This window comes from Anopheles merus, chromosome X, assembly GCF_017562075.2.
Source record: "Anopheles merus strain MAF chromosome X, AmerM5.1, whole genome shotgun sequence".
Lineage (NCBI taxonomy): Eukaryota > Metazoa > Arthropoda > Insecta > Diptera > Culicidae > Anopheles > Anopheles merus.
This window is the reverse complement of record NC_054081.1, coordinates 13,212,595-13,233,754: the sequence shown is the minus strand read 5'-3', so window position 1 is coordinate 13,233,754 and position 21,160 is coordinate 13,212,595. Positions and strand designations below refer to the sequence as shown.

The following is a 21,160-nucleotide window of genomic DNA, read 5'->3' as shown; positions in this document are numbered from 1 at the left end:
TAATGATGAGTATTATAATACGCCATCTGTTGATCAAACCAATGAAGCTGTGAAGCTTTCATTTTTTTCCTATGGATATTCAATTTTCCAGTCGTTTAAGCTTAATCTGTGGCGCTTGGGTTGGGACATACAGTTGAGCGCTGTTTCTCAGGGCTCCTTTTTCCAACTGTTCGCTTATCCGTGCCGTTGAGAAATTACAGTTCAATACATTGGTGACATTGCGTTCTGAGGAGGATATTTAAAAAAATAATTTACAGAGCACATTGGCATTACAAAAAAAAATATTTGTAATTCATGGAAAATTTATATTCTCAATATTCTCTTTGGAAAAAATGTAGTTAAACGCAACCGGCTAATTAATATCAAAACATATGATATTTTTTTTAATATTAGGAATTTGTGATTAAATATATAATTTGGCTCATTATCCTTGTTTTTCACATATCTGGTCGAGGTCAAGCCCCGATGAGCCCGAATAAACGGCGCTCCACTGTATACATTTTGTCTACTGATGTCCGCCAAATAAATATTAATTCAAGAACAACTTCAGTAAATAAAAATGATACAATGTGCCTGACCGCAAATTTTGTAGTCTGGGAACCAAGAAGGAAACTTCCGACGGAGAGCGCTCTCTGTCGTTGATGGTTGAAAGCTTATTCTTCAACGCAGGACCACCCTGTGGCAAAGATTTTCAGTGGGCAAAATACAGTGAATAGCCTCAGTTCTGAGCGCTTCAGCCTGTATGAAAATAATTTTATATTTTGCACACCTTTTTTACACATTTTCTCTGCGCAAATGCCTAGTTTTGCGTTTAAAAAAAGCTCCCACCAACACAATTGCCCGCGCTTTGTACAATCGACGGCTCCACCGCGCACTAAAAACCTTGGGCGCGTTCTTTCCTGCGCCCAAAACGTCAACGTCACCGCCGGCCGGAAACGGATGGTGCGTTCGCGTGCCGTCCTGCTCCGTCCTTTTCTCGCCCCCGGGGCCGACAGAAACGCTCCATCGCAGCTGTCAAAAAGTGTTGAGCCGACTGCCGTGCCTTCGTTCTTTCTCTTCCGGGCAGTGTACCGAAACTGTTGTGACACATTTCGCCAAGGTAAAGGAAATTCGGTGAAAAATGGGCTGAAATTCGGCGCTAGCTGGGACGGGTTGTTGTGGAAACGGTTCGCAAAACGCTCCCGCGACTCGGTGGCACACTTTTGCGGGCGATTTTCCTCCGGGAAATGTGTGAAAATTGTGTGTTTCTAAACGTTGCACAGGGACCGGATCGGGCGCTCCACGCACGATTCTCCGGAATGAAGCGCGTGCCGTTGTATATGTGTGTGCGTGCTTGTGAGTGTGGCTGTTGATACATTCAGCCGAAATGTGTTTTCCGTGCGCGTGACTGTGGGATGTTTTTTTTTTTAATGTAAAGTGAATCTTGTGAGGGACAATCGCCCGTAATACGTAAAAGTGTGCACAGCCGCTGTTTCCCGCCCAACACATCGACCTGTACCCGCCGAACGCGCCTGAACCGTACTAATTGTGATTGTTTCCCTTCTCTTTTTTGTCTTCTCCACTCTTGCAGATGTTCATGCCAAAAGCACATCGCGTCGCCATCTACGAGTACCTCTTCAAGGAGGGCGTGCTGGTCGCGCAGAAGGATTTCTACGCCCCGAAGCACCCGGAGCTGGAGAACATCCCGAACCTGCACGTCATCAAGACGATGCAGTCGCTCAAGTCGAAGAACTTCGTGAAGGAGCAGTTCGCCTGGCGCCACTACTACTGGTATCTGACCAACGAGGGTATCGAGTACCTGCGCGCCTTCCTGCACCTGCCGTCCGAGATCGTGCCGTCGACGCTGAAGCGCGCCGCCCGCTCGGAGCCGCAGCGTGCCCGCACCCAGGCCGGCCCCCGGCCCGAGGGTCCGAAGACCGGCGAGGACCGCCAGGCGTACCGGCGCATGCAGCAGGCCGCCCCGGCCGACAAGAAGGGAGACGTCGGTGTCGGTGCCGGCGAGCTCGAATACGTAAGTACAATAATGTGTGTGTGCGTGGCCTTGGTGCCGTCATTCGTCAATAACATTGGTTTTTTTTTCTCCCTTTTTATAGCGTGGTGGATTCGGCCGTGGTAATCGTATGTAAAGGCGTCCCTGTTTTTTCCAACAATCAAATCCTGTCCGGGTGTTTTTCAAGTTCGATTCACAGCAGTACGATATCGTGCACACACACACACACGTGCGTGATTGTAATGAGCGGAAAGACGAAGTTGCGGGAATTGTGTTGCTGTCCAGCACACAACACCCCTCCCGAAACACGCGCGCGTTGGGTGTTGTATTCTCCTTACTTTTGTGACGTGAACGCTTCGAAAACACCAGGGTACGCTTACCTTTATAATTTTGTGTTAAGCAACAACATAAAAGAAATAATGGAAAGACGTTCTCTTCGATTGAATAAAGCAGAACGAACTTTAATGCTCTAACACAACCACACAACCTGTTCTGTTTTCCTGCTCTCCTGCCGCTCTGCGCCACAATCAACCGAGCGCGCTTCTTCTGCAATCAAACAATCCTGTCCACCGATAAATCAAACTCACTCGATCGGCACTTGGGAAAGAACTGTCGGCGAAAAGAGTGCAAACGGCGTCGTTTTCCTTCTCTCCATTGTCGTTAGGCGGTGCGCGGGTACGTTTGTGGTCGTGGCGGGGTACAAGTAACCGCCGGAAAAAGATTGCGAAACATTTCCTGGTTCGACAAACAATTCCGGTCCATCTGGTTGCTGGTGGAAGATGATTAGCCATCAAAACGTTAAACTTTAAGCTTTTATCTGCTTTTACAGCCGCTGTCAGTCAAAAAGACGATAATTTCATGATTTTGAAACATAAACCGTCAATGTTAGCGACTAACGATAGTCACCGCAAACTTGAAGGTTTTTAGCTTTCTCGTTATTGTATGCAATCTTCTGGCTTTCTTTTTTTGAACAGATTTGGCTTATAAAAAAAAGAAATTATCACATTATTTTTGTACATTCAATCCTATCATGGTTTATGTAACGATTATCCGAATGCATACGCTTGAAAACTTCTCATTTAAACTCAATGCATCTTGTTTAACATTTTATTTTCAAAACTATCAATAGCTCAGCATACGGTTCGCAATTGGAAGAATCGTTTGAGGCTTGAAAGTTTGAAATCTAGACAATTTAACAAACACCAAACTATGGAGCCGAAATTGGCAAACATATATCATCCCCGGCGTTATGGTGGACCAGTTTACTTTCTTGTCCTCTTTTCGATATTATTTTCTGATATTGCATTTCTCTATCGTCATGTATCATCCGAAATCAGCCGTCTTACAGTATTCTAAAGATCAAAGTTTTTTTTCCAAAATTTTGTGCTTATGCTTGCGACACGTGAGATAGCACGTGGAGCAACATTAACCGTTTATCCGAAATTTTACACAAATTGTCCATATATGCTGTTCATTAAGACTTCAGCAGGGTAAGACATGCACAGGAGAGTACTGTGTGAATGCCAATTTCATCACATTTGCACATGTACTTCAGGTACGATGGTGCAGTAGCAACTGGCTTAGAGATAAAGATTTTTAAATGAAAAAAAAACAATAAAAATAATACAATATCACCTTTTCTGGTTCAAGAACTGCATATGACCTAATGGCGGTCAAGAAACTGATTACTGAACTTATGCCGGTCCAAGATCCGAAACTGAACCCATATCGGTCCTAGAACTGATCATGAATCTATACCTGCCCTGGAACCTATCATTATTTCTTCCAGTCCAGGAACAAAGTATGAGCCCACGCCTGCCTTAAATTCTATCCTGAACTCATATCAGCTCAGATTAACAGATATTTAATCCATACCGGTTATATAACCAATCATAAATCCAAACCGGTCCTAGAACCGAACACCAACCCCAACTTGCCCTGGAACCTATCATGAACTCATACATTCCCTAGAACCTATCATGAGCCCATACCGATCTTGGATTCGATTATGAACCCATAACTGCCCTGGAACCTATCATGAACCCATACTGGCCCTGGAGCCTATCACGAACCCATACCGATCATGGAATCTTTCATGAACCCATACATGACCTGGAACCTATCATGAAATTATACCTTCACTAGAACCTATCATGTACCCATACAGGACCTGGAATCAATGATTAACCTATACTGGTCCTGGAACCTATCATCAACCCATATCGATCCTGGAACTGATACTGAACCCATACATGCCCTGGAACTTACCATGAAATCATACCGATCCCGGAACCTATCATGAACCCACACATGCCCTGGAGCCTATCATGAAATACCTTCCGTAGAACCTATCATGTACCCATACAGGACCTGGAACCTATGATTAACCTATACTGGTCCTGGAACCTATCATGAAATTATACCTTCCCTAGAACCTATCATATAGAACCCATACAGGACCTGGAACCTATGATTAACCTATACTGGTCCTGGAACCTATCATGCACCCATACTGATTCTGGAACCTATACTGTTCCTGGAACCTATCATGAACCCATACTAGTCCTGGAACCTATCATGAACCCATACTGGCCCTGGAACCTATCACGAACCCATACCGATCATGGAATCTATCATGAACCCATACATGACCTGGAACCTATCATGAAATTATACCTTCACTAGAACCTGTCATGTACCCATACAGGACCTGGAATCAATGATTAACCTATACTGGTCCTGGAACCTATCATCAACCCATATCGATCCTGGAACTGATACTGAACCCATACATGCCCTGGAACTTATCATGAAATCATACCGATCCCGGAACCTATCATGAACCCATACATGCCCTGGAACCATGTTATCATGAAATTATACCTTCCCTAGAACCTATCATATAGAACCCATACTGGTCCTGCAACCTATCATGCACCCATACTGATTCTGGAACCTATACTGTTCCTGGAACCTATCATGAACTCATACTGGTTCTGGAACCTATCATCAACCCATGCCGGTCCTGGAACCTATCATGAACTTATACGAGACCTCACACTGATACTGAATCCATACCAGTCCTGGATCTGACACTGGTCCCATACCGGGCCTGGAACTACAGATAAATTTATTTTAGTCCTGGATCTGAAAGTAAACCTATTTAAGAGCTGGAACTGATTCTGAACCCATACCGATCCTGGAATCGATCATGAACCCGTACAGATCCCGAAATAGCTCTCGAGTTCATTTATTTCTGGAACAGTACTTGAAACTGTTCCGGATTTGGACCTGGTGCGGGTATGTCTCCGACACAATTCCAGTCTCCTCGCATCGTCACCACCGCAGGTGTGTATCTCTGTTGGCGCCGTTCTTACTTTGCGCCATTGTTCAGCGTGCGGCGATCTTGTGCTCATGCTTTCGACAGGTGAGATAAAACACGTGGATCACCTATAGGATTCAAATAAACCGTTACACACCTTATCCAACAGCTTTTCATCACAACCCGAAGGTAAGGCATGCGTGGAGAAAGACCTGTGTACTTGCAGATTTCACATTCTAAACTTTATTATGTGAGGTGGATGGAGCAGCAGCATGCTTTCAGGAGAATGCTTTTTTTTTTAGAAAATATAATTAAAAAAAATCATTTTAATCCCACATGAGATCTCTTGTGTGCCGTTGAGGTTTAAGAAAAAAAACTGAAACAACTCCTACTATTTAATATGATTGTTATTTCCCTAATTGTTGTGTTCGAATGTGTTCGGGGATAGAAAGAATACGAAAAGATAAAAATCATAAATCAACAGTTGCTTTTCAGGTGCCCCACAAGAGACACGCCTTGGTAGTTGAACTCATCTTTATTGGTAATTCACATCGTTCGTCATGGCACATCGGGTGTCTCAAAAACGGGCCGCGCATCTTACAATGGTTGTGTGTCGATTGATGCCTGAATTCAAATTAACGATTTTTTTTTTAGTTCATTTCATTGCAACAAAATAGTTCACCCGCCTTTCATTCGAATTATAGTTGCAATGTATTCAGTCGGCGATTGTTCAGCGGAAAAAACAACGCCTTTTCTTTTGTTAGAAAAACATCAACGCGTTAAGGAAAAAAAAAGTAAAGAAAAAAAAAGTCCTACGGAACAAAAGCGCTCACTCACGCTTGCGCTCCTTCTCCGCGTCCGCTTCCCGCTGCTTGCACGCAATGGTTTCGTCGTCGCTAGCCGCCTTTTCCTGCGCTGGCGTCGGGCGTACCGGGCGCGGCGAGAACAAACCGCTGCGCGCGTTTTCCCACTCCTCCGCCGCCATGTCGTCCAGCGGGCGCTTCACCGACTCGCGCCGCGTGCGCCCGCATCGCCGCAGCTGCCCGCCTGCCGCCGCCGTCGATGTGCCGGCCGTACTGTTCCGACGATGACGGATCGCGCCCAAACCAGCCCCCGCCTGCCTGGCCGGTGTCGCGGTGTGGCCCGCGGCACCCATCGGCGAGGGGCCGACGATCACCATAATCGTGTCGGACCGCAAGTTCGCCACACTGCAGTGACGCTGGATCAAGCGCGACTTCACTTCGTCCTGCAGCAGCACTACCGGGCGCCCAAAGGACGCTGATGCGGCGTTCACCGGCCCTGCCTCGGTCGCCTGCGCCGTTGTGCGCGCCGATGGCCCGCCGCCCACCGACAAATCCATCACCTGCTGCTCCGGGGACGCCGGCAGCGGCGGAATGGGTGAGGCCGAAGCCGCCGGCCCATCATCCGTTTCCATCGGCGAGAAGGACAAAGCCGGCCGGTCCAGCTCGTAAAAGCTCGCCGACGCCAAATCGTGCCCATCGTTCGACGAATCCGAACCGCAGCCGGTGGCGTCTGTGTGAATTTGTGTGGTTAGAAAATGGGCGCGAAAGTGGACCGGGCATCACCCCGGAAAAAAGGGAAAACTTGGGGGGAAACTCGTCCAAATTGTCCACTTTTTTGCCTACCTTTGTTGCTAAGATCCATTGTTGCACCGTCAAAAATTGAGACGCTATCAAAGAATTTTCTCCAAAATCGCCGCTAACACACACACGCACCAACACCAACTTGTTCTTGACAAAGCACGTCCGGGCTTGGAGAAACGCGTCCGCTCCACTCGAGAGGCTGTGCAGAAAAGGCAGCTCATCTCGTTCGTCGTCTCCAGCGGCTCCCGGCAACAGTCGCTGGTGCGATCTCATTGGCAGAGGAGGTGGAGCTAGCGGTGGTGGTGGTGGTGGTGGTGGTGTCGATGGTGTTGGTGGTGGTGTCGATGGAGTTGGTGGTAGTGCGACAGACCGTTAGAGCACAACAAAGGATGTGAATTTCTTGCGAATTTCGCGCAGTGGTCCGACACACGTCCGGCCGTTGGTTTCAAACACTTTTACATCTTTGCAGTCAGGAAGTCAGACGACACTTCTCTCTTGGTGTGAGTTTGCGTGCGTGTGTGTATTTTGTGGGGTAAGAGTGAGCGAGCGCGAGCTCGAATTCTTAGTTTTATCGTGTTAGCTCCTAGCAGTCCGCGGTTTTCGTTAGTGTGCGTGCGTGTGTGTGTGTATTGCTCAACTGTAATCCGAGATTGACCTTCGCCCGCGGGTAAGTGTCGTACGGTTTTTGGCTATTCACTCAGCCCGCCCATTTTCCTATCTCACATAGCGCACAAATCTCCTTACAAGAAAAAAACGAAAAAACGCACGCAATTATTATAAATCTCTAACCAAACAAATTTGTCCAGTGGCGCTCGGAAACCACAAAACAACGCATCTCGCTCTCGGCCGGCGGCAAATACGCCTCTCTACCCTTCTCTCCCTTCCTCCCCATTGTCCCCACGGTTTAGTTGGCCCGCCGCTTGATCGACACCTTGCCGCGGCGCAGATGCGACAGAAAGATGCGCACCTTCTGCCCGTCGGACGTTTTCTTCACGCAGATCGCCTCGGTCCCGATCGCGGAGATGTTGGCCGGAAAGCGCGGTATGTCCCGGCCCTCGACGTGCACCGGCTGGCCGCGGTGGAACCAGCGCCGCTCGTACCACAGCTTCCCATCCTCGATGCGCGTTTCCGTCGACGGTTGCGCGTTCGGGTGTCCGCCCTGCAAAGAAAAAATCCCCCAAAAAAAAGCGCGTCGTCAGCCGAAATTGAATCAAAACCACACACACACACACACACCCAGCTACACTTACCGTTCCCGTGGGTGCTGCCCCACTGCCACCGTAGCCCTCCGCCGGCTGAGATCCACCGTTCTGGTCGGCGGCATTCGCTCCCCCGCCGCCCCCGCCTCCACCTCCTCCACCGCCACCGCCCGTTGGCGTTCCTCCACCCGTGCCGCCGGTGCTACCGCTCGCCCCATCGTTGACGGAATGTTGAGCGGCGGCGGCGGCGGCGGTGGAGGAGGCTGCGGCGGCGGCCGCAGCTGCCGCTGCCGCCGCGGCTGCCGCCCGGCTCGCCGAGATCGGTTTGCTGCGCGAGATCAGCTTCAGATCGTGGTCCACCTCCTTGTCCTCCAGCAGAAATGTCAGCTGGTTGGTCGTCGGCTTGCGGCGCTTCTCCGGCACCGGCAGCGGCTCGTTCGGGCGGCGGCGCAGCTTCCGCGTCACGGTCGGCTTCACGTCGACCGAGTCGCCGTTCAGCTCCATCGTCGCGAACTCGTGCTCGATCATCTTCTTCTGGTCCTCCAGGTCGGCGATCAGGTTCTCGATCAGCTCCGCCTTCTTCTCGTCGAACTCCTTCTCCGCGGCCGCCTTCTCGAGGATGCAGTCGCGCTCCGCGCACGCGAGCAGGTAGTCCCGCTCGACCTCGTTCAGCAGCACCCGGTCGTCCAGCTCGAGCTGCAGCCGGTCGACGATCTTCAGGTACTCCGGGTGCTTGCCCTGCTTCAGCAGCTCGAGCTGCCCGAGCAGGTTCGCCAGCTTGTCCTGGTACATCTGCTCCCGGATCTCCATCCGCTCGTCCACGCTGTGCTGGTTGTTCGTGCCGGTCAGCAGCTCACTCTCGCTCGCCTCGTCGGTGTCTGTTGGTGGAGCGGAACAAGCAAAAAAAAAAAAAAAAACGCACCCGTGTTATACAAACGTGTCCACACGCGGCCCACCTGCTCTGCCGGTCGGTTCGCTTGCCTTCGCCACTATCGGCGTCATTTTCGCCGTCCTGTTCCGGCTGGGCGTGCTGCTCCCGCCGGCTGTCCATTTCGAGGTACACCGTGCTACCACCCCGGTTCGTTGCCATACTCTCCCCCACCCCTCCCCACGGTTCTCGGTCGCACTGTTGGCCCGTTGGCGGGTCAGATTCGGACCCGAAAGGAAAACCTTTTTCCCTTTGGGAAATGCTACACGCACTGCTAAATGTTACCCTTTTCCAGAATTTTTAAGCCCAGGCCTGGTAAAATTAGCTACAAATCGAAGTTTTGTTTTCTGTTTTTATTTATTTCTATTTAACTATTTAAACAACAAGCGCGCGATATATGACGCCATCGGTGGCTATGTTTTTATTTACGTTTTTTTTTTTTTGTTCAATCCGACGGCAAAGCAGTTTGACAGCGGCGTCATGTTTGCCACTGCACAGCGGGGCAAGGGCTGCCGGAAGTCCAAAAACAAAGAATATTTCGGATTAAAAAAATATTGTTTTTATTACCAAGTTTAATAGCTAGTTAAGAAAAATCTGTAATATAACAACTCTATCATTATAATTTTATTAGTTATGACTGGTCAAAGTTGCAAAACAATCATTCCCCGGGCTGTTTATCCGGTTGTCCGTTTATCCGTGCTGTTGAGAAATGACAACTCAATACAAAGGTGACATTACGTGGTGAGGTAAAAAATCGAAAAAAATCAGTGCACATACCCATAGCAAAAATCATTACAATTCAAGGCACATTTCAAATATTCTTGTAGGAAAAACATGAAGTTATTAAAACTGGCTAGTTTTTTTTTTTACTTTGCTCAACAGCCGTTGAAGGTCAAGGCCTGCCTGTACTACTTGTGGGCTTGGCTTTCAGTGACTTACGTATGGCGACACGGTCCATTCGGGGCTTGAACCCAATGTACGAATTGAGGACTGTTGCGCGAGATCGGCTAGGTTTAGCCAAAAAAAAAAAAAATAAATAAATTGCTAAAATAAAACAAAAATATGAATTTGTGAAAAAATTTGCTCAAACTTTCACGTAGATCAAAATAGCTCATTAGACTCAGTCGATTAACTTGTTTTATGTTTGAAAACACAAAAAATAAGATAAAATGTGTTCAAATTTATTTATTGCATTTGGCATTAATCTGGCTCGTAAACAAACTTGATAATTCGATAATTTCGGATGAAGCAGCAATGTCACGCGAGACGAGTAGCTATGTTTGCAAAATTGAGCTACTTTTTGTCGCGCGCGACGTTGTCGCTCTATGTCTATTTGAACGGTAAGGCCGCAATACACGAGCCCCAAGTTACATTTTCGAGTAGATTTTTTCGTTTTTCGAGCTGCTGGAAGCTTAAAGAGTAGACTTAAACCCTAGTGCAAGGTGGAATGTATAATGAGGTGTAGTTATAGGGCTTTTGGCGATCCCCCCCCTGGGCTCCGATTTTGACAGATGGTTTTCCGCTTGTATATGTATTGATGGATTGTTTACGTTTTGCATGGTCAATATTTGGTGGAGATCAATTAGGGTGAATATTTTAGTTTATTAGAACACAGCCCGTGATTTAAAATGGAAATTTTCCTTCGAGAACTAGAAGCGTTCGCCAAACGCGGAAAACTAACTGTCAGTTTTCTTCGTTGATTCTTCTTCCACCTAGCTGTCAAAACGGGCTTATAACTTGACCTGATATCTTTACGGTCCTTGCCCTAGTGACATTTTTGGGTACCCAGGTGACAACTGTTCTACATTTTTAGCTTAAACTCCTCGTGAACAGTTCGATTTAACCCATTGCCTCAAATAAACGCTTGAAAACATGGTTGTATGAGTGAAAAACGATGTGTTGAAGCATTGAAGTTTACGTCAGTACTTCGTTAGAAGCCGGACAAACAAGAAACTTGCAGTTTCGTCCTCGATATACCCCAAATAGCCAGAATTGCTTAAGCATCTCATTTTGGCACGCTAAAGATCGCTGCTCTAATTCGCCTTTTGCAGTAGATAAACAGCATCAAAGTTCTATGTGGTCCTTCTAAATAGCCCCTAAGCAGCTTCCTTATGCCACGATGCCAGGGATTATTTTTCTTTGTGTTTAATTTTCAAGCAAGCGTCATCGATGAAATAAACAACAAGATTTGTTTCGTTTAAACACATATGTATATTTTTAAATCTTTTGTATTGATGAATTACACAAAATTTAACATAATTTACTGATAATTCACAATCACTTCACTCAATATTCCTCCTTCAATTAACGATTCTAACTTGTGCAGTAGCAATAAGATTATTGCCGGCGAACGTCTTTGACACTTTGACAAGAGCCACCTTGTACCGATATTATGGATAAAAAAGCTATAAAGTTCCACCAAGTTCAGTACGCTTTCTTAACAAGCCTTCAAGTTCCACCATGAACCCTACACATAGTGCTAATCAGCCGCAAAGTTCCAAAAAGTACCATGTGCCTGTTAAAAAGCTCCATAGTTCCGTAAAGTACCGTCTATCTCTTAATCAGCCACAAAGTGCGACATCGGAACGATTTTTCGTTAAACAGCCCTAAATCAGCTATAAAGTACGAGCTGGTTATTTGGGAAACTTCCCTTAACCGTAGAGTTGGCAACCAGATTTACACACGTAAGTTGGCAACCGGCATACCCGGGTATTCCACACGTGTTGATGCAAAAAATTAACGATTTTCATAGGTAAACAATGCTTTCTATATTTTAATGCTGTAAGCAAGTAATGCCGACCATATATTCTCTTCTATTTCATTTATTCATTAAGTTTTTTCATTTTATTATAAAAATAACGGTCAAATTGAAACTTGGAATCGCTTGAATTTGACTCGAAAATAAGCACAATACGAAAAGAGGAAGAAGAGAAACGTCATTCTCCATACAAAATGTATGGAATACCCGGGTATGCTGGTTGCCAACTTACGTGGTAAAGTTAAAAAAATCAAAATAAAATACTTACAGGCTGTTTAAAATTACAACTCATGCACCAAAAAATCATAAATTAAAAGTTGGGAGGCTCGGAAAATTTTAACTCAATAAAAGCAATGAATCAAAAATTATTGCAGTTCGAAGTTGAAAAAAATACCCGGGTATCCGGTTGCCAACTTAAAGGTTAAACTGCACCAGTTTAAGGGAATTTAGAAAAAGGCCTGTAAAATCAACTGTGATGCGGTTTTTTCGTTGCTTTCTTCTATATTTGATCGGAAATGATGTTTCGTATCGTTATAGTTGGTCATGTAGCCATTTTATACTTAAATAATATCGATTTTTTATTAAATAACCTCACACAAAATTTGCTTTTGTTTTTTATCAAATACCAAAGCTATGAATGTAAAATGAGCTCGACAGCATCATCCATCAATAGAGGAAAGTCTAATTTACGAACGCACCAAATCTTAGCGCTTTCAACACACTTAATCACACACAAATCCACAATTTCAAGCGTATCGAGTGCTAGGGTAACTGTACCAGTTTTCGGCACGCTAGTGCAGCAGTTTCACAAAAACTGCTCACAAATAAACATTTTTTATTATTTTTCATGAAAGTGATGTTATTCTGGTTGATAAACTACCCAAGTGCCACAAATCCACTAAACGACCACTAAACGGCTTCTAAACGACTCAAGTTCTCTACCTAAACGGAATATAGAAAGACTTCGTTTAGCAGACGCCAAACGACTCATTCATTCTAAAAATAGCAAAAAAGCTGGTGGCGCTATCTGTTGGTGGGATACCCCAACCAGTTGAGCTTCATCGCTTGGAGGAGAGCTTTCTCATTTCCTCTGTACTGTTGTATGGTTTCGCATTGAAGTTATGCATCGCTAGAACTAGAACGGCGATACGATTGTTTAAATACTAAACTCCAACGGAAACCACCAGCACTGAAGCAAGTGAGATTTGAGCAATGGTCATTGGTGTTGATACCCACGTATCTTACCACACGACCATTTATATAGATTTTTGCTCAGAAAGTTAGAAGGCTATATAGGTCATAATAAAATGCAACTTGTCGAAACACATTGCAAGAAAAGGATAGCAATATAATGATGAGTTGTAATACGCCATCTATTGATGAAACCAATGAAGCTGTGGAGCTTTCATTTTTTTTCTATGGATATTCAATTTTCCAGTCGTTTAAGCTTAATCTGTGGCGCTTGGGTATCATAATATGTTACACTATTTTTTATTTGCCGGTTCAAAGCCCTTTTTCATAAATATTCGTAAAAATGCAAACATTGCTTTTGTTCCTATTTTCGGCAGTTTGTTCCTATTTTCGGCAGGTTGTGTTCCTATTTTCGGCAGCGCGAATACGGGTCAGAAAATGTTATTTTCTATGTAAATATGTACAAAAAAATGTTTAAAGCAATTTTACACTCTTACTTTCCTAATACTATTGTTAAAAAGCACTTTAATTAATAATTTTAGGTTGCTTATTTTGGCCCGTTTTGACAGCCATTTTGATGCGACGTTTAAACAGAGCAGCCATTGACAGTTTGATGGTCATAGCGTACGGTGCGAATTGGCTTACAAATATTTATTTTTCTCTTAAGTTAGTGCATTGTTTGTCGTAAAATTGGTGATATTTGGTACAAGAAAGGTCATATTATGTGTCGATATACGCATTGTAGTGTTCTGATCAATTTTTAAAGAAATATTCAGCCAAATCCAAGGTGTGTTATTGTTCCGAGTTTCGGCAGGAGCCCACAACATTGAGCTGTCAAAAATGAACATTTACTGTGTACCTATTTTCGGCAGCATTTAAAGTGAAAAATAATCTGTTTATCGTGATTTTAAAATTCCGAACAAGTTAGAATGAATTAAATAAGCATAAAATCTTTAATATACACCACTTTTTCATTGTTTTACTGTTCTGATTCTCTTAATCACAAAACCTGCCGAACCATTGGCTGACAGCAAAGCTGCCGAAAAAAATCACAATTTATTTGATATTTTGAAAAATACGTAATGAAATGGTGTGAAACTTCGTATGTGAATATCAAATAATTACACTTTCACTACAAAATTGTGTTTTGTGAAATTTTTTACCACATTTGTGCAGAATTTCACCTTTTTAGCTACCCTGCCGAAAATAGGTACACTGCCGAAAACTGGTACAGTTACCCTAATCGAGCAGATATGGAAAAACAACTTCGAGCAAATGTCACTTGGGTTGTTTCAAAATCACGCACGTTGACATTTGCCTATCCTCGATTTGACAGTTGTAGGAAGCAATCCAACCGCTCGGGAACCCTCTGCTACGGAACAGCAACACACAGCACAGAGCTTGAAGGGAAGGTAAATAAATGCAATTCCATACTCGCGACACCAGCTAACCAGTCGGTGCAAGACAATTAACCTACGCACCTGCTCGTTTTGCCCTCGCGTTGAGGGACGGTGCGCCGCAATCAAAGTGGCCACGGAGCATTTGTCCAACAAGCCTCTCAACAGAAGAAAACGATCAACCGTCTCAACCCTCAACACACACGGTGGGAGGAGGAACGGTGGCAACAGATTGTTACCACTACCTACCGACCCCACCCTCAACCATCCCTCCTCCTCCTTCTCCTCCGAAAGTGCAGAGCTGCGCGGATGTAAGTCGATGCGGGATCGATAACATGTGGCCGCCGTATGGTGCCGGCAGCTTGGCGTCCTGGAGACGTAACTTTTTTGTTGTTGTTGCTTGAGGTGTGTTTTAACCGGCCACTTTCTTTCCGTCACAGGGTGGATGATCTCTATCTGAGCGCAACACTGACCCGCTGCTAGCTGTGTGTGTGTGTGTGTGTGTGTTTGTGCGCGCGATGGATTTTCGCGAACTGATTAATGTGGCCAAGCAAAACGCGCTCGAGCAACAGAATGGCACCAAAACGGTAAGTAAAAACAGCATCGCGGGAATGGGCGGTGGGCCAGCAAAGCGAACGGAGGACCACGGCATGTGGTTTCCGGGGAGGGGGAGAGGGAGTTTGGAAAGTTTCTAGAACAATCGAATCACCCAAAACGCTTAACACGCTTCTCTTCTTTGCTTTGGTTTCCGTTCCATGTGTCCGCCTGCCGCCGGTGCGAACAACAAACGAACCGCTCCTCCCACTACCAACCTTCCCCCGCACTCTCACCACCCCCCCCCCCCCCCCCCCTCCAAACAGAACCGCACAGGGTACAGTGCCAAGTATTCGCCGCCGAAGAAGGTCACCAAGGAGAAGAAGGACCTGTCGGAGAACATAAAGCGCTTTCTGGCGAAGCGCGAGGAGGAGGAGCGGCAGAAGGCGCTGGAAAAGCACCAGAAGGCCCAGGAGCTGATGGCGCGCCGGGGCGGCAAGGGGAAGAAAAAGATCGAAAAGATGCTGAAGGTGATCAAGTCGGCGAACAAGTCGGTGCTGGAGGACGCGGCCGACGCGGCGGAGTGTGCGCTCGGCACGGAGAGCCTCGAGGACGACTACGGCTACACGTCGGCGGTCGCGAGCCAGTTCTTCAACAAGCTGGTGGACAAGTACAAGAACGCACCGGACGAGTCGCTGTTTACCGAGGCGAAGAAGCGCAGCATGTCGAGCGAGGAGCTGGCGCGGGCCCGGGCCCGCGTCAAGGACGCGATCATGAAGGAGCAGGAGGAGCAGAGCGCACCGCGCACCCGGAAGCCCCGCACGGCTCGGGTGGAGGCGGAGGACACGCGGAGCGGCGTGGGTGAGGCGCGTGGGGTCGCGTGTGCGCCGGTGGCCGGGCGGCGGGAGGAGCCGGTGGCCGCGAAGCCGGCGGAGGAGAAGCCCCGGCCGGTGCGCAGGGCGAATGTGCCGCCGCCGCCCGACTTCACCACGCTGCTGAAGCTGGCCGAGGCGAAGCAGCACGAGGCGGTCAAGATCGAGGTGCCGGCCGAGAGCCGCAAGCGCGAACCGGAGCGGCCGATGACGAGCAAGGAGAAGCAGGAGTACGAGGAGCAGCAGGCCTTCCTGGCGATGAAGCGGCTGCGGGACAAGGTGAAGCAGGACCCGAACCTGTCCGACAAGGAGAAGCAGGCGAAGTTGGCCCGGCTGGACGAGCTGCGGGCGGCCGGCAAGCTGCCGAACATTCCGCCGCTGCCGGTCGGTAAGGGTGGAAGGGCCCCGGCGGCGGCAAAGCCAGCCGCCCCTCCCGCCCGGGCCCCGGGCTTTAAAATTCCAAAGCGCAACGAAGCGGGCGAGCCGGCCAAACCGGGCGAGAAGGGTTTGACCGGCCCGCCGCCCGCTGCGACGGGCGAGCCGAAGGCGAAACTTTCTAGCAGCACAAAGACTACCAGCAGCAGCACCAGCGGGTTGACCAACGGTAAGGTGGCCTCCTCCGGTGTGCCACGAGCCAGCCCGGCCACACCTGCCGTCCCCGCCGCACGCACCAGCAAACCGGGCGCGCCTTCCACGGCCGGTGCGGCACCCCCGCCCAAAGCTTCCGCACCGGCACCGGCAGTGAACGGGAAGTCGTCCGCGGCGCCCAGCAAACCTTCTTCCATGTCTTCCACGGCGGTCAAAAGCAAACCGACCACCACCGCAGCGTCCGCCCGGCCGCAGTCCTCGTCGGCGGGCTCGAAACCGAGCGCCTCCGGCACCTCCCGGCAGCCATCGACAGCCACCAGTAGTGCCAGCAGCGCAGCGGCGCGTCCGGCACCGCAGCAGCAGCAGCAGGCGAAGCGTCCACCGGAACCGGTCGCCAAAACGCGCCAGTTCCCGCCGCCCGACGTGCGACGGGGCCCGCCGGTGGCGAAGCGGCCCGGCGCCGGTCCGCCCACGATGGGGGGCGGCCGGCCGCACCCGGGTGCGGGCGGTGGCCCCGGCAAGAAGCGGCGCATCATCGACAGCGACAGCGAGTACGACAGCGAGATGGACGACTTCATCGACGATGGCGACTGCGAGGAGGACTACTCGTCCGCGATCAAGGAGATCTTCGGCTACGACAAGTCCCGGTACCGGCACGAGGCGTACGACGACGAGGACGACAACATGGAGTCGTCGTACGCGCAGCAGATGCGGGAGGAGTACATCAGCAAGAAGATCGGCCTGATGGAGGACCTGGAGGACATGCGCATGGAGGAGGAGGAGAAGCGCCGCAAGACGGTGAAGAAGAAGGGCGGGCCGCCGAAGCGGAAATAGTGGACAGTGGTTGTGTTTCTCTGTTCGCTTCCATCTGCACTTATTTAATTCTAACGGGCCCGGACAAACAAGGAAGGTGGCCGGGCAGAAAGAGGAAAGGGTAAACGGGGCCAATCTCCTCAATTCTCTCAAAAACCACCCAGCCCGGTCGTCGGGTATGGCGGCGGCGAAGGCGGTTTTCTAACGATTCGTTTTATTTAAATTAAAGCGTTCATGTAGATTTATATTTGTTTTTATTTGACAGTTAAGGATAACATGTATTTTTGGGGGATTTTTAACGTCACCCCAAACTCCCTTCCCAATCCCTCTCTTTTTCCCTCTCTCTAACTCTCTCTCTCTCACTCTCTCTCTCGCTTGCTTCATTATCCCATAATTTAGATGATCAACTCTGGTGCAACACCAACATTTGCATCGTTTTTTTTTGTTTGTTTATTTTATTTCGCCCATGTGCGTTCCGTTGCGAAAGTAGAAAGCAATAGCACGTGTTGCGCAGCTGTTAACAAAATTTGAATTAGGGTTTTTTTTATTTCGACACCCTCCCAACACACACACACATGCCAGTAAAGTAGGCTGTTCATTGCAAAAGAGTGGAAAGCACGGAGAAAGCACACAGAATGCCGTTGAAAAAAAGAAAGAGTCTGATAGCTTAAAACTGAAGAAATATATGGATTTTTGTCACAAATGGGTTTTTTCCTGTTCTTTTATCCCTCTCGCGTTACATTCTTCATTTGAATCGTGATACGTTTCGTGAATATACTAGAGGTTGCAGCTCCGTATCCGTGTTCGGAATCAATTTTGGAGCCGATTCCGTAGCTCCAAATCGCAACTTTCTCCGGAAACGGAGTCAGAATTGACTCCAGGATTCGAATTACCTCCGGAATGAGCATCAGTTCTTGAAATATGAAGTTTCTGGAACGAATTCAATCCGGGAATCTCCATGCGAATCGATCGTTTACAAGTAAATTCGGATTCTTTGCGGCTATCAATGCGTAGTAGCATTGGACCCAAACGCCTATTCTTATGGAGATGCCGAAACTGACTCCGATCTCGAAGCAGATTCTGATTTCGGAGTCAATTCCGATTCCGAAACCGATTCCGATTCTGGAGGCAATTCCGATTCCGGAGCCAATGCTGGAAACTGATTCTGATTTGTGGAGCAGATTCCGGAGCCGGTTTCGATTCCCCAACCGATTCTGATTCCGGAGCTTATTCCAATTTCGAAACCAATTATATTTCTGATTCCGGAGCCAATTCCGAAACAGATTCTGATCCCAGAGCCGATTCCGATTCCGAAGCCGGTTGATTCTGGAACCGATTCCAGAGCCGATTCATATTCCAATTACTTATTCTGTTTCCGAAGTCGATTCCGAAGCCGATTTTGGAGCCAATTCCGATTCCAGAGCCGTTTTCGATGCCGGACCGATTCCGAAACCAATTCTGATTCTAGAGCTGATACCTACTATCCGGAATCGATTCTGATGGAAAGTCCCTTTTCCCCATCGCTAGAACATACAGTAATAAAGCTGTGGGAGGGTCGCTTTTCCGGCATTTCAAAAGCTGCACGCGTGCCCAAGGGCCGACGGTTGCTTATGCTTATCGAGCAACTGCAATGAAGTAGCGAAAAGAGTGCTCTGCGATAAAAATTAGGTCGTCGGACGTGTTCAGCATTATGGAGGAAAAAGATATATGCATGCTTTTCAGTTCAGAACGATTAAAAGAGACACAAAAAATGTATTCTATTCATAACTAAAAGGGGTTTTAGCAACTTCCGGTGGCAAACATGCTATCCGAAAAGGGTAATTCGTCCCCAAGCAATGTTAAAAACTGACAATTACTTATGGTTACAATAATTTAATTTTCTAAATAAATTTAAAAAGGTATTTGATCAACCCTTTTACAAAACGGAACACCCTTTGCAGTGGATCGGTAACCTGCAACTCTTAAGAATTCGTCTTGAGGAGGTATCCAGAGCTCTCCTATGTAAACTACAACATAATCGGACAACATAATCAAACAAGCTGATGGCTTCATGTGCTTTGAGTCTAAGACATTTTGACATACTAAAGAATAATGCCAGAAGACTTTCCGGAAAGCTGTCGGACTGAAATGATGAAAAATATTTATAACAGAGATGTCAAACTGATGGCCCGCGAGGTCTTTCGGTGAGGCCTGCGAAGGCTTAAGCCAACATTTATTTGTAGTAGCATTTCTGCTTCTACAGTACATGCCATTGAACTCCGCACACTCGAATTATGAAGAGATGTTCAATTTTCCTGGTTTATTTATGAATTGTCAGACCATGCATCATCATCAACACTTTGTCGGTGTTTTCCCCTGTTAACCTTTTTCTCTTTGCACGTATGCACAAAAGGGTATGAATTCCAAAATCTGTTTCAATTCCGAATAATTTTTTGTAAAATGGTGAATAAGTTCTGCTAAACCGTTTCCAATGAATAAATTTGTTTGTAGCGAATATTTAATGAACAATTCTTTAAAGAAGCAAATCGCGTTTTAGCTTCAAACACATACAAAATCGTGAATGTCCGAAAGTATCTTACCCATCAGTATTTGGAGTTGGAACATTACTTGTTTATTTTTAAGCAATCAAGTTACCAAGGTTCTTGGTGACTAAAACAGTCATTTTTATAAGAAAAAGACTTGAAAAAATTAACACCCAACAGGAATAAAAAAATGCATGCTTTAACATTGTTTTGGCATATTGTTTTAGAAAAGATCTAACCCCCGTTTAGGTATGGTTGCCGCTTAGAATATTATACTTCTGCAAAACGTTTATAAATTAGCTGAATTCAGATCTCAGCATAACACGTGTTCCTTTTGATAGGATATTGCAAACCATCGCAAACTTTTCATGAGACAGCCTACCAAGACCAATATGATTAGATAGACTACTGTTGCAATTGGTTCTGATTTTGGTCGCCATAACAAATAGGGATTACTATGGAGATTACCAGGAGAAGAGTAATGGTTACTAAAGACTTGTATGACACTTTGCACTCTTCAACTGTCAAATGAAGATTTGTCTACGTCTAGACTGGACTGGACAAACCAACCTGTAGTAATTCATGGACCTTACACATCATCAAAAATAATTCAATATTTCTTATGTACGCTAGTCACAATCGATCCCGGCTCAAAAATTTGATAATCAAAATGACACCAATTTCAACATAAAATTTACTACCCCTGTATTGACTAAACCAAGGTAATTAGCCATGTCTATGTTTTTGCCATTATTTTTGCGAATAAAATCTTGTTAGTTGGCACAAAACTATGCAAATTATGAAAATATCAGAGACCTTTGGCCAATTGAAAATAATCCGCTACAACAGTTATTTGTTTGTACCTTATTTTACATCAAAGTTTTAACAATTGTAACGTAACCGTTATCCCAAATTGGAATGAAAAGAAATGCTAACGATCTGATGTTTGTATCATAAAGTGTAATACAAAACCTAGGCTGCGGTAAGTGCTACTATTTTCAGCGGCATTTTGGCCCGCGGGGTCAAATAAGTTTGACATCGCTGATTTAAACAAATATTCCAAAATATGCAAGAGAAAGAAACCGCGAACCCTGTATAGAAGCAGAATTGCAACGAAGCCTCCCTTCATTATCAAAACGAGCAACGTGGATTGCCGATACGTCTAAAATTCATGCAAACGACATTAAGCGTTTGCAGGTAGTTTATAATAAGCTCCTTAATCTAAGCGGGAAATGACAACACCTTTTATGGTTAGCTTCTTGTATTTTCACTTCTTTGTTTGGCACTTCCGATTTTTCAACTGGAGATGCCGCATTCAACAGTATCTTCCTTTTCTCGCATCGCACGATCGGGCCCGCAATTAATAAAGTTAATTTTGGTACTCATAGTGCTTGTAAGGTATCTTGCCAAACGTTAATTCGAATTACAGTGGCGGCCAGCTA

General features: G+C 46.6%; 4 protein-coding genes across 5 annotated transcripts; 2 read left to right on the top strand and 2 right to left on the bottom strand.

Moving 5' to 3' along the window:
* Positions 1-983: 983 nt before the first annotated feature.
* Positions 984-2,468, top strand: LOC121595847 (40S ribosomal protein S10b). Its single transcript, XM_041920137.1, has 3 exons — positions 984-1,099; positions 1,571-2,011; positions 2,094-2,468. The coding sequence occupies exons 2-3, from the start codon at positions 1,571-1,573 to the stop codon at positions 2,124-2,126; spliced, it is 474 nt and encodes a 157-aa protein (XP_041776071.1). The 5' UTR covers positions 984-1,099; the 3' UTR covers positions 2,127-2,468.
* Positions 2,469-5,828: 3,360 nt separating this feature from the next.
* Positions 5,829-7,323, bottom strand: LOC121595836. The gene is made up of 2 exons (XM_041920108.1): positions 6,959-7,323; positions 5,829-6,845 (listed from the first exon to the last, which is right to left on the bottom strand). The coding sequence occupies exons 1-2, from the start codon at positions 6,975-6,977 to the stop codon at positions 6,142-6,144; spliced, it is 723 nt and encodes a 240-aa protein (XP_041776042.1). The 5' UTR covers positions 6,978-7,323; the 3' UTR covers positions 5,829-6,141.
* Positions 7,324-7,420: 97 nt separating this feature from the next.
* LOC121595830 (sin3 histone deacetylase corepressor complex component SDS3) lies at positions 7,421-9,476 on the bottom strand. The gene is made up of 3 exons (XM_041920096.1): positions 9,097-9,476; positions 8,167-8,993; positions 7,421-8,075 (listed from the first exon to the last, which is right to left on the bottom strand). Exons 1-3 carry the CDS (start codon positions 9,203-9,205, stop codon positions 7,821-7,823), a joined length of 1,191 nt encoding a protein of 396 aa, XP_041776030.1. The 5' UTR covers positions 9,206-9,476; the 3' UTR covers positions 7,421-7,820.
* A 4,859-nt stretch (positions 9,477-14,335) lies between these two features.
* LOC121588406 (protein SPT2 homolog) lies at positions 14,336-17,899 on the top strand. Of its 2 annotated transcripts, none has more exons than XM_041906295.1 (3): positions 14,336-14,404; positions 14,830-14,976; positions 15,250-17,899. In XM_041906295.1, the coding sequence occupies exons 2-3, from the start codon at positions 14,908-14,910 to the stop codon at positions 17,215-17,217; spliced, it is 2,037 nt and encodes a 678-aa protein (XP_041762229.1). In that variant the 5' UTR covers positions 14,336-14,404; positions 14,830-14,907; the 3' UTR covers positions 17,218-17,899. The 2 variants fall into 2 exon arrangements, with proteins under 2 accessions (XP_041762229.1, XP_041762219.1); XM_041906285.1 differs by lacking the exon at positions 14,336-14,404 and adding an exon at positions 14,411-14,700.
* The last annotated feature ends 3,261 nt before the right edge of the window (positions 17,900-21,160 follow it).

Excerpts from the sequence above, each read along its gene's own strand:
- LOC121595847 (XM_041920137.1), top strand. The coding sequence starts at position 1,571 with ATGTTCATGCCAAAAGCACATCGCGTCGCCATCTACGAGTACCTCTTC. Across the intron at positions 2,012-2,093 it reads GTGCCGGCGAGCTCGAATAC|CGTGGTGGATTCGGCCGTGG; the intron begins GTAAGTACAATA and ends CCCTTTTTATAG.
- LOC121595830 (XM_041920096.1), bottom strand. The coding sequence starts at position 9,205 with ATGGCAACGAACCGGGGTGGTAGCACGGTGTACCTCGAAATGGACAGC. Across the intron at positions 8,994-9,096 it reads TGACGCCGATAGTGGCGAAG|ACACCGACGAGGCGAGCGAG; the intron begins GCAAGCGAACCG and ends CTCCACCAACAG. Across the intron at positions 8,076-8,166 it reads GGGCAGCACCCACGGGAACG|GGCGGACACCCGAACGCGCA; the intron begins GTAAGTGTAGCT and ends TTTTCTTTGCAG.
- LOC121588406 (XM_041906295.1), top strand. The coding sequence starts at position 14,908 with ATGGATTTTCGCGAACTGATTAATGTGGCCAAGCAAAACGCGCTCGAG. Across the intron at positions 14,977-15,249 it reads AACAGAATGGCACCAAAACG|AACCGCACAGGGTACAGTGC; the intron begins GTAAGTAAAAAC and ends CCCTCCAAACAG.